The sequence below is a fragment of the Dermacentor albipictus genome, chromosome 4 (genome assembly GCF_038994185.2).
Source record: "Dermacentor albipictus isolate Rhodes 1998 colony chromosome 4, USDA_Dalb.pri_finalv2, whole genome shotgun sequence".
NCBI classification, from domain to species: Eukaryota; Metazoa; Arthropoda; class Arachnida; order Ixodida; family Ixodidae; genus Dermacentor; species Dermacentor albipictus.
In genome coordinates, this window is record NC_091824.1 from 155750135 (window position 1) to 155763170 (window position 13036).

Here is a 13036-nt window from a genome sequence, read left to right on the forward strand (position 1 = left end):
CGGCATATGACTAGGTGGAGCGATTAAATCAGGAAATTTGCAGACGCTAGATGGGATCGGTTGGCGTAGGACAGGGGTAACTGGAGATCGGGGGGAGAGGTTTCCCGCTCACTTGAGGTCGATTGAGGGTTCTCCCTCTAACCCTACCGAGGGCGCACACGAGGCCGCGCGAGGACTGACTGACCGCGCCGCCTCAGCAGTCGCCCAGCCCCGCGGGGAACCCTTGCTTACGTTTAATGAGATCACTACGCACTACTATCTGTCAAGACGGGTCTTCCCCCTCCCGCACCCCGCCTTATGTAGGGCGCGGGCGGTTACCCTTCGACTTCTACAAGCCCGTGCATACCCTAACCTCGCGGTTCTTCATGCCATATACCCTGAAAGATATCCCAGTGCGGACTGCCCTGCCTGTGGACTAAGGGCAACATTGGACCATGTGTTGTGGGAGTGTGAAGCCATCGGCTCCTCCTTCAGCGAGGATAGGTGGGCTGCGCTCTTGGGCAGCCCCGAACTCAACGGCCAAACCCTGGCCGTACAGAGTGCCCGCGATCGGGCCGTCAAGCTCGGCTTGGCGGTCCCTACGTGGGACTAGCAGGGTGGCGCGGTGTCTTCCCTGCGTCTTCTCTGGACCATAATAAAGTTACTTCACTCACTCAGGCCTTCGTCCTGCTGTGAGCATAAACCAAACTGACGATGATGATGATGATGATGATGATGATGATGATGATCATGAAACTCGCTGAATGCATGTACGAAATATTGCCTGTTCTGTCCTTAATTATTTCAGAAACACATTAAAACGCGCCTAAAAGAGGTATTGAAATTCGCACCCCTTTTCTTTGTTATACTTAGCGGGGTGGAGATAGGTTTCCGGACCACTCAGTATGTCATTATCATCATCATAATCCTAATTATGTTCATTTCAGGACTAAAGCCTTTTATGATGATCTCCCGACGATATCACTATGTACAACTGGGAGCAAAAGTATGGAGGCACCCGGCAACTGCAGCAATTTGTTTTCTTTTGTGGCGTGGTCACGCAACCAGGAACTCGAATGTACCTTGAACTGCTCAAATGCACACACCTGCTTAGCGCGACTCGACGTTTGAGCTGCCACATAATAAAAATATTTATTTATTTAAATCAGTAAATTGAAATAAATAAATAAATTTATTTTCTTTGCTATTAGATCATTCATATATTTATCAAAGTACTCGTAGTGCCAACAAGGCATTACCAAAAGGGGAGACGGGAGGGGTGGGAGGGTGCGTGTTACACATTGTAGATGATGAAATCGTAGGGAATGTACAGGTAGGAGATGAACGTTACCACTGTACCTCTTTTAATTTTTAGTACGCTCTTGAGCATCTCCACGTTTCTTATCAAATAACAACCCGCTGTGTGGCTTTGGCATCGGCTGCTAAGCCCGAGGGCGCATGATCAAATTCCAGCCACGGTGGCAACAATTCGGTGGTGTCGAAGTGCGAGAAATCCCGTGTACCGTGCATTGGGTGCACGTTAAAGAACCCTAGGCGGTCAAAATTAATCTGAAGTCCGCCACTATGGCGTGCCTCATAATCATATCTTAACATTGGCACGCTAAACTGCAGAATTTAATTTCAATGAAATGACAAGAGTCAAATAGGAGATGAAAAGAAAGAAAGAAAACAACAACGTTTACAGCAGGGAGCAAAAAATTTATCGTTAGCAGCTAACAATGTCCTATAAGCGATTCCATTCTGGAATAGTGCGTGGGGAAAAAATTATTCTGTCCGTTCTGCACTCGTTATATGACCTACTCATATAAACATGTAGTACGGCTGAAATAGGTGGTTGTAGCTGACATTGTGTTCTTAAACATTTTGTTGAGTGCCAAAGCTCACCTGTTGTAGAAAAAAAATACATTGCGAAACATTTTTAATCTTAATTTCTCACTCTGATCTTCCAGTGTCCCCCCTTGGACGCTTTCCTTTGCAAGAGACAGATTAATGACTTCTGTAATTCTTAAGAACAATCCTTATGGCTAAAATTTGAACGCTTTCTTGTGTCCTGATATTTTTTGTAAAACAGATCCGTTACAACCGTTTACCATCAGCCATGGTGTTCAAATTGTTTGGGCGTTTGTACAATTACCTTATCGTAAAGAAATTGCCAAGTGGCTTTTTATTTATTGGCATTTGGACGCATGATGCAGGTGTTCTTACAGTCTTAGGAAAGAGCAATGGGGTTGGAGATAATACAGCATTATACCAGTCGTTAATGGAGATAGAGAAAAGACTGGATTGATTCACGGAGTTTACTGTCCCCATGCAGCACGTGTGTTATGGGAGAGGCCATGGTGGAGGGCTACGGATTGATTCGCCAACCTCACGCTCTTTGTAGTGCACGTAAATCTAGATAAGAAAGTCCCCCTCCACCCCCCCCCCCTTGTTCTTTTTTTTGCAATCTCTTCGAAAGGTGACCACCTCACCCAGAAATTGAACCATCGACCTCGTAAACAGAGGTAAAACGCCACGGCGATAAACTCACCGTGGCGGTAGAGGAAGGAGTTGTAAGACGCCTTCCCATAATGGTAGTTCAACGCCTGGATTTATTCACTGTTTCCAATTAGCGAGCAAGAGCAACACAGGAAGACCGCAAATGACGTTGAAGTGGGACTTTGCGAGGGCTGGTGTATTTACTAGATTCTTTAAACTAGCATATCTTTCGTGGGCGCTGTTTCCAAATTGATGGGCATTCCCAGTCATCATCGTGCTGCGTATTATCTTCCCAAAAAAAGCTTGTATCACACGCTGCGAAAAAAGGCAACGCCAAACGCCAATTACTCTGTGGGCGTGCTTCCAATATGGTTCTATGGAAATCAACGCTTGTCTCATTGTTGGTGCCGAATAGATCTGCCTTGAACATTGATAAATATGTAATGCGTGCCTGCAACATCTACCATAACATAATTCTTCGTCAACTTAATCGTTGAAAGCCTTGTTTATTGGCGAATTGTGAATTAGGATGCATCGGTGTTCGAACAGTCTAAGGCGCCATTATGCGGCCTTTCACAGAGGGTACAAGGAATGATACTCGACGATACACAAAGAATGGTACTGCAAGCTAATTTGTTTATATTAGACAGAAGACCATTCACTCTAAAAAAGATACTTGGCCAATGGCCAACTGCGGGCCTTCAAAAAAGAGCGCGTCTTGCTCTGAAAACGTTTTTAGAGGACACCAACATTTTGGGAAAATATTAAGTATTGGATAATCCGAATACGCTAAATGAGTTACATAAACGTTGTTCGTGGTGCATAGTTGGTTTATGTGGTGATCGCAACTTTTACGCAATACGTATAATTCTGTCCTGTACTTGGAGTGTATTACAAGTGTTGTGTGTTTTGGCTGTTCAAAACATCGGACTTCATATATGCGTACGTGGACTGAACTCATGCACAGAACTTTGCGACTCATGTACAGTTGGACTGTATATTTTCTATTGATCCGGTGTTCTACTGAGTGTTATATTTAGTGTCGCTATTCTCCCTTTTTGCGGAAATTTGTTTCGTCAGCCAAGTGACAAGGAGTAGCCAGTGCCACCACATAAAGGCGCCAACCTCTCCTAACATTCACTTCAATAAAAAAAAAATGACAGAGAGAAAAAAAAAGAGAAAACGGAGGAAAAAATAAACGCTTGTTTCTGCCCAACTTCAGAGTTTCATTTCGTTTGCTGCTGCTTTAGATATAGTTACTTCATTTTGTAGAGATATTTTTTCGCCTTATTAACGCCTGATAAACAATAGCAGTAACAACGTTCTTCGGTGACAAATTGTCCGTCACGCAGAACGCAAGCGGGCATAATGTTGCAATACTTTTACGTCCGCTCCCAAGCGCATTTTTTCTTTACGGCAAATGTCAATTGTAGTCGAGGTCTGTTGGCTGCACGTGCCAACGTGCGTGATTGATATTTCTTCTTCAGCCATCGTCCCCAAAACAATGCATGCAGCTCAAGGATGCGAAAGCGCAGTTTCCATATATATATATATATATATATATATATATATATATATATATATATATATATATATATATATATATATTTACGGCAAGCTGTACTTGCAGCGGCGTGGGATGTTCGCCGGTAATCGCGTTTCTTGACTGGACCAACGTTAGCCGCATTGTGAGATGAATTATTTTGGCCTTGGATTAGGGGAGAGGGGCAAGAGGACTCTTGCGGCCACAATGCATAGGCGTAGGTTTTAATAAGCTTACGTAAGCTATTGTTTTGAAGAGCACTGGCCAGAAATGCCTCGCGACGGTGCCTGACATTTTCATATTTTCGGGGTTTTCTTTTGCATGTAGCAGTCACTACCTGCCAACTTATTCTGCGAGCTTCATTCGCTCATCAGAGACGCAACATAATCATCCGAGGTTACCTTATATAATTCATCAAAAATCGAGGATTACTACAGGCTGCTAGATCAAAACATGTCGCGAATAAAGAAAGTAATGAAAGAAGTGATGTGCCCCTCGGAGGCTTGCCGACGTTTTGATAGGTGGGCCTGTCCTTGCCAAGGACGTTTTAATCTTATGTTCTTTAACATGAATGACTGTTAGACTAGTTGGTATGACATATAAAATATGGAAAATTAGCGCAAAATGGTGGGCAGACGGAAATACACGATGGTAAAGAACGATCGCTGCTATGAACCGCGTAAGAATAGTTTATTAGCTTCGTATCAGCGAGGCGCGTCCACAAGCCTTCACACTTCCGAGTGCGATTTTATGAACGCCAGTTTTCGACAAGCTTGATTTTTATGTCAATGCCGTGATGGTGTAACGAGGAGCGGGCATGCTCCTTGAAGTAGTACGTAATTATACCAAGGGGTGCCACTTGTATCAACACACGTTGATAGTAGCTCTCGTCCTTGTTTGTGTCAGTCCATTGTTTGTGGCTAAGAGACCACAGATAATTTTATGGGGTTTGTTTACTGCAGTAACTTGTGTTCGCTGGTGGCGGCGACGTTCTAACAGACAGAGCAGCCCTTTACTATATGAGTCCTGAGCTGGCTGCTTGAGGACGAACACATAACGGAGCGAATATTCGCAACAGAATGAGGCGTGTGTTTACGGCAGCAAAAGTCCGGATACGACTGGGCAGGTCGTGCTGGGATGTCATTATATTCACACAGGAAGACTCGTAGGGAACGCCCACTTTTCCAGGAGCGCTGGAATTCAAGATAGATGAATGCGTTAACTGGTCAGCAGTCGAGATAAGCAAGGCACGTTTAAACTATAGGTAAAAAAAAAAAGAACAGGCAGTGAATAAATTGACAGAAACGCAGTCGTTACAAGCATAAGTAACAGTACGATGCGAAGATAAAGGTTTTAACGAATAAAGAAAAGATGACCGACATGTAGGCAAAATGGTAGACTGATTAGCATGTGTATAATACACCTTATCTCAAGCAGGGTAGGTGTCTATTTGTCGCTACCACGGTTCGTAGGTGATGGCAACAAAAATAATCGCCATCATCATTTTGTAAAAGAAGCTATCGAAAAGTGCGTTCGCACTGTTCTGCCGAATGAACGAGAGTTGCGCTCAATCTGTTCCTTTTTCAGCTATAAATTGAATTCCTAAGTATTGCGCATTAAGAATAAAAATGTTACAACATGTCTTTTCAGGCCTTGTCCAAGCTCGTCTAATCGAAAGGCACGGTACGGAAAAGCACAGTGCAAGGCACAGCACAGCCGGACACTCGCTAGCTTCAATAGCTTCAATAGCTTCAAATAACCTAATGACAGAGTTTCACTTGAGCCGAAATGCAGGCTTGTTGGTTATCCATGATCGCCAAATAAGAGCATAAAAAAAACAAGAAAAGCTGTTTCCGCGCAAAGTCTTAACTGTTTTTATTTTTGTTGTGTCAACTGTAAGTTTGTGTCATCTGAGAAATAAAGACCAATTGAAAATCAGCACTTTGTGTGTCTCTTCTACGTTTGTCTCTCCTTCTTTAGGCGCTGTCATTTGACGACAGAGTTTCGATGGGCTCTTGATGCTTTTGCTGTGGCACTATCGCTTATCGCGTCATTGTTTGGTTTCTTCAAAGAAACGATGTTGCTGGAATGTCTGGACGACGCTGCGTATGCTGTAATCTGTCGCACCTTTTATTTATTTTATTTATTTATTTCACGTACTTTCAAGGCCCGAAGGCGTTACAGAAAGGAGTGGAGTCAAAACAAGAAGTAATGCAGTAAAAAATACAAACAAAAAATATTAACAAAAAATATTAACAAAAGGCATTCTGAACGGCGGTCTTGAAGTTAGTAGGGTCGGTGATGAGTGCGATTGAGGCGGGAAGGCGATTCAAGTCCGTGCTTGTCCTGGGGATGAGTGAGTCACTGTACCGGTTAGTACGGCACAATGGCACCCCGATTTTAAGGCTGTGGTCAGTGCGGGCAGAAATATAAGACAGAGGGGCAAGAAGTGTCTCTTTTAAAAGGGGGTTCAAGTGAAAAACTTTGTGAAAAAGGGAGAGACGGGAAGATTTGCGGCGTGACGAAAGATCAGGTAAGTTAAGAGTTCGTTTCATTGAAGAAATACTTGCATAGCGAGAATAATTAGATAATATAAAGCGTGCACTGTGGTTTTGAATAATTTCAAGAGTAGAAACTAATGAAGACTGAGTCGGATCCTAAATGGCTGAAGCATACTCCAATTTGGAGCGAACTAAAGTTTTATAAAGAGCCCGCATGCCGGCTGGGCTCGCTAAGAACCCCTCTGACAGCGCCGCAATCCTGAAGGGAATACTCGCAGTGTGTTTTTTTTTCTTCTTTTACAAATCCTCTCCAGGTGCCGCTTTAATATGTCTCTAGAAAGCTTTGTTTTCGAAACACTTCTTGCCTTTATCATGGCGGAAAAGATGACTAGCAGGACTGAATAAAGATATTGATTATTTCAGTGCCTTTCATTTCATGTCACCATCAGAGAGATAGACGCTTTAATATAGAAAAAAAAAAGATTAGAGGTCGGCAGGGAGCGAGTGTCTCTAGCCTTCTCCTCCTCACCAGGGAAGGGGAAATGGGAGAGCCAGGGAGAGAGAGAGATAGATGGCACGTGACTATACAACAGCACAATAAGATAATGTACACTAAGAACGTGATGGTATATTTCATGCGCTATAAGAGAATGTGAGTGGGATCAGAATGTGTCACTACAAAGAACACAATGAAGTGTGGTGTAGAAGCACATGTTTGGGACAAATATTGTCTTTTCAAGAACTGAATAATTAAGACGTTTTCTTGCTGTTGTAGGTAAATCCGACGCCTGACCACAGTGACACGGGGCAGTGGGAGCTGGTGGTGCACAACCTGGAGGAAGACACGACCATTGTGGATACGTTCGACGCCGTCATGGTGTGCACGGGTTACGACCACACGCCCGTTACGACCGAGTTTCCTGGCCTTCGGGACCGGTTTCGAGGTCGCGTGATGCATGTCAGGGACTACAAGCGGCCCATCGGGTTCTTCGGTGCGAAGGTTCTGGTCGTTGGTCTTGGAAACTCCGGTTGTGACGTGGCCGTTGAGTTGAGCTCCATTGCGGACGCTGTAAGTGCAATGGGTTCGTTATCCAGTGAGCACTTCATCACGTCGCACCGCGTTGCAGCGTAGTCTTTGGTTAAGGGCTAGGCAACCGTTAGCGTGCAACGCCTGGCTGCTGTGTACGCGAACGCTTATAGCAAAACCCCCGTCCTGCTGCACATTCAGAGGGCTCCTTACTCTAATGTCACCACCGAACAAATCCACTGGTGGGGATGGAACGCAAAAAACGCTCGCGCATCAAACTTTAGTTCAGGTTAAAAAACCTCATGGGGTCAAAACTATCTGGCGCCTTCCTAACTGCTACGGTATTGCATATCGCCGCGCCTTGAATTTCTGACATTTGGCATTGTGAGAATAAAGGTAGGTGCAGGAAGGTGGGATGTCAGGTGTTGGTTGCGTCGGGGGCACGTTGCGTGTTTGTCAGAAGGCAACAGATGGGAAAAAAGAAAACTTTGCCTATGCATTACATGGAAGCCGTATCACTAAAAGTCCTGAAGTATTTCTACATGTAATCTCAGTGCTCATTGAATTCGGTCAATTTTTCACAATCATACATTACGATCTTTTAAAACCCTGACCAGGCAGGCAGTCAGACTCCTGCAAAGTTTTGCACTCGCCCACCCCATGCACGGTCATTAAAAAAATTGTGAGTAATTATTGGCTCTGAGATTTCGCCACACGCTCTTTCACGCTGTCACAGGTGTAAACACAAGTTCCACTTAGTTGCTGTGAAGTTTTAGTTCGGCACGCCGTCTTACCTACCAGTGGCGATAGCTTGAAAATTGGCTGCAGGCTCCAGCTTCCTGAGACTGCATGGGTCAGCTTTCAACGGCTTACTCTGCCACGTACGTGCACGTGGCACGGCTGGTACGTGTGAATGCATTACGCGGGGCATATGCATGGGGTGAAACCATGAAGGTGAGGAGGAGAGGCTTTTGCTGTAAAAGTGCTTTCAGTATGCGCTTTCGGGATTGAAAAGCGCGTTTCCATGAACGAAGCTATGTATGTATGTATGTATGTATGTATGTATGTATGTATGTATGTATGTATGTATGTATGTATGTATGTATGTATGTATGTATGTATGTATGTATGTATGTATGTATGTATGTATGTATGTATGTATGTATGTATGTATGTATGTATGTATGTATGTATGTATGTATGTATGTATGTATGTATGTATGTATGTATGTATGTATGTATGTATGTATGTATGTATGTATGTATGTATGTATGTATGTATGTATGTATGTATGTATGTATGTATGTATGTATGTATGTATGTGGTCTTAGTATGGATACTGGCACTCGCAGTACACGCAGCAGAATACTAAAGCTCTTAGTAATACAGCTGATTAGGATCTTTAAAGTAAGGTTCAGGTTAGAAAAATATTAGGCGTCCAGATACGGGCACACGCGTCTGCATGACTAATTAGCTCAACTAACTGCCGTCCACAATCACCAGCAATAAAACAACCCTTCACGCATTTGGATGTTACTGTGCAGCGATTTTCATCTGCTCCGTGTTACCTGTTGCAGGTGTACGTGAGCACGAGGCGCGGCTGTTGGACCATCCCTCGAGTGGCTTCGCGAGGTGAGCCCTTCGACGTCGTCAACGTCCGGCGCTCATGGAACTGGATATTCCACTGGCTGCCGTACTCGATCGTGTGCAGCGTGTGCGAACGCGAAGCCAACCAGCGCTTCGACCACGCCCACTACAACCTGGCCGCGCGACACCGCATCCACGGCCAGCACGCCACCATAAGCGACACGCTTTCTTCCAAGATTCTAAATGGAACGGTTGTGGTCAAAGGTGACGTGCGCTGCTTTACCGAGGACGGAGTCATCTTCGAGGATGACCCTAAGGTCGCCACCGTTGTCGACGTGGTCATCCTAGCCACCGGGTACACGGCGCACTTCCCGTTCATCGACGACTCCGTGCTGCCAATCCGCGACAACCGCGTGCGCCTTTACAAGTATGTCTTCCCGTCGCTGATGAACAAAGGAACGCTGGCGTTTATAGGAGCCGTGCAGCCAGAAGGCAGCCTATTCCCGATTTCCGAAATGCAAAGCAGGTGGGCGGCGGGGGTGTTTGCGGGGCGTTATGCGCTTCCCGCCTCCCAGGTTATGGAAGATGACGTGCACCGCCGGGAAATGCACGTCCGCGAGCGTTATATACCTGGTAGCCGGCACGCCAGGCAAGTGGACTGGATAGATTACATGGACGAAATGGCGGAGCTTGTGGGCTGCAAGCCGCGGCTGGGCCGACTTCTTCTGACAGACCCGGTTTTGGCGTGGGCGTGCATATTCGGGCCGTGCCTGCCATACCAGTATCGACTGCACGGTCCCGGAACGTGGGCCCGCGCCCGGCAGCAGATACTTGACTTTTGGGAGAACTACAGGCTGGGCCTTGAAACGAGGAAATTGCCGTGGCTCAAGCCGAAACGCTGGGACGCGTTGGAGACAAAGACGACGGTGGTTGACCTGAAGGTGGCTGCCATGACACTCTCCTTCGTGGCGGCTGGACTCAGAGTCAAGGTGCTCCGATTGCTCTTGCTTAGGTGCCTGGCATTTGTTGTACAACTTGCTTGGTCACTAAGCGAGACAATGCGCACGCAGAAGAAGCAGTCACTGAAGCCCGATGTGAAAAGTTATTTAAATGTTTTGTGCCGTATGACGATGTGACAGACGACATACCTTGAGGTTGGTGCATGTAGATCGATCTAACAGCTGTGTAAAAGATGAGAATGAGAAAACTATGCCAGAACCGAAGAAATGTCGTGCATGAGGCGTGTGAATAGAACGTTCACACACCGGTGCTACTATGGATTCAATGCATCGTCTGCTAACATTGCTATACAGATGCTGAAGAGCATAAGTGGGCTGGTGACGTGGTCTACATTTACTATACTTTTTTCTGAATGTTCAAGTGTTCTTGCGGTGATTAAAATTTATCCATGGACATTTTTTTTTTCACCAAACAGGGCACCTCACAGCTGATCTTATGCAGGTAATGTTTAAGCATACCTGTCAACCCGTGAATTTAAAATTTGTGATAATTCTATGTACCGGATGGGGTGGAGGGGGCACGAGTAGGAGGCCATTTACAGCGAAGCTGTATATGGCAAGCCAATTCGTCCGTCCGCCTGTCACCTGTACGCCGAAAACTCCTCCGGCGCAACCCTATGCGGGTGTGCAAAAAAATAAAATAGAAAGAGAGGCGAGCGATTGGTTACGCCAATAGTGAAGTCGTCACTCTCCGTCGCAGCCGAGCGCGCGCGCAGCAAATTCTCTTCGGCTCCGAAATGGGTAGGCCAGGCGTCATACGTACGCCTGGGGAGCAGGCAGCTTTCGATGAGCAACGCCATGAGCAGAACCGGGAACGAGCTCGTCTATGCAGTGCCGATGCTGCAGCCCGGGCACAAGAACAGGCTCGTGCAGCCGAGCACCAGCGGCAACTGCATACCGAGGATCTGGCAGCCTACCAAGCTGTCGTTTAATGAACCGTCAGGATTAACCCACTGATAAACACTGGGACCACACGTTTCAGCTTCGCTGGTTAACCATCTGTACGGAGTGCTGGGGCGGTGACTTTTAAGAAAACTTTGCCATGAGCACACGCCTTCTGTGGCATACATACGAGCTTTATTAACGATGATTACGCTGTACGCACTGCACAGACGCAGTAGCACTTGGCGCAGCAAAGACTGACACGATGAATTCTGTTACTAGACCACAATGAATTTTTGAGCGACTTTGCTGACACCAATTTCGCCATCTTAACTAACGATAATGAATAAACTACCTGGAAGCGAACACCCCACAGTTGTAGGGCTTCTTGTCACAACTTACTTTTTGAATACGTTTTGTGCAATTTCGCACTTACACATCTCTCAATTCCTTGGAAACGTTTTCGCGAGCTGTATTTTTTTTGTAATACATGACATAACATTTCTAAAACTGTAGAACGGGCCCTAATTTGTAAATTTCACGAGAAATTTGGGAAAGTAGGCAAGTATCGTTTAAGTATGTTTTTTTTTTACTGTAGTACTTTTTTGCATAAGCATCCTTAGCCCCTTGGATCCAAAGCATACGGTAGAAGCAGCAGTATTTTCACGCAGGCCATACGAAGGCTCACTTGAGCGTCTTGGGTGCTTAGTGCGATTACCATTCTTAGGATAGTTGATGCGCTTTCAGGTATTTGCGTTCTCCTTTCACGCCAACTCGGGTCACTTGCGAGTAGCACGCGTGCGAGTTCTTGTTGGCCATGGGCGAAGCGCTCACTTCCTAGCACGCTTCCTAGCCCCGGATATGTGCCGCTGGTTAGGCGCTACTATGTGTTTGCCACTGGGTATGGGCCACTCTTTCAATAATCATCATAGTATGTAAGACGTAGCGTCACCGATTACACCCCCATCATAAGATAGATTGCTAATCAATATAACGTCGCGAATCATCTCCGAAGGAAGAATGCACCACCTATTTTTTTTTTCGGAAAGCGCTGCAGCTGTGATGTCTTGGAGTGGGCAGTGTTGTTACTTGGTGTCTCACAATTGCTCTGGTGCGGAGAAATGCGCTTAACGATTGTGAAAAGTGGTAAGGAAAGCGAAAAAAATGACCTTGAATAGAAATTTTAGGAAACTGATGCGCAGACCCGTCATATAGCGAAAACCGTGTCCAGAGCAACCTTTGATCTCATGCTTTGCGCTCGTCCACCATCGTGTATCCCAAACAGGTGGCACTTAGTAAATGTATTCATTCCCGTAGCACTTCGCCTACTTACGATACTTGCGTGTTCTTGTCGTACAAATAAGTGCCTGACATGCACGCACCTATGGTAAACGAATACAGCCTTGATTAGCGCGTTTGTCACAAATTTGAATTTAACGGTGATTGAAATCCGCCATGGTTTGGAATCCGTGATCTCTATTGTCTTCATTGTGCGAGCTTACGCAGTGGGGCCAATTGAGGTTTCGAATCTCTACCGTTGTTTTTAAAGGTCATAGAAAATTCTCGTGAGGCAGAGTATCAACGTAAGAGCGGCTGGCGCACTTGTAACAAAAATTGAAGAATATGCCCGTTAGCGGGCTTTCTCGTGAGTGTGAAACCTACACGCATGAGGAGCACTGGGTATCAACTAAATTTCAAGCACAACATGGTTAAGCACCCCTCTCCACTGTATCCCCGCAATTTCTTTTGTCAGAGGCTTTTCCAGTAGGAGCGTACTCCCCTGAGGGGCACCTGGATGAAGGCTAGCATAGATGGCCAGTAGCGTACTCCTGTTAAGAGACCTCAGAGCTAACGCGATATTTAAAGGTGAACATGGATGCGCGTCTTTAGGTAGTGTGTGCCATATGGCGTAAAAAATATGGGGCCGGAGGCAGAACGGGGTGCGGCGGGCTCACGTCTTAAGATTATTATATAATTTTGTTATTATAATTGCATGTC

At 45.7% G+C, this 13036-nt stretch overlaps 1 protein-coding gene across 1 annotated transcript in view; it reads left to right on the forward strand.

The window, feature by feature from the left end:
* Positions 1 to 10550, forward strand: part of LOC135903775 (flavin-containing monooxygenase 5-like) — an 18344-nt gene extending 7794 nt beyond the window's left edge. Inside the window, exons 2-3 of the mRNA XM_065434155.2 lie at positions 7298 to 7591; positions 9128 to 10550. Coding sequence (XP_065290227.1) covers positions 7298 to 7591; positions 9128 to 10273 — 1440 coding nt within the window. The 3' untranslated portion in view covers positions 10274 to 10550. The remainder of the gene's footprint in view (positions 1 to 7297; positions 7592 to 9127) is intronic.
* The last annotated feature ends 2486 nt before the right edge of the window (positions 10551 to 13036 follow it).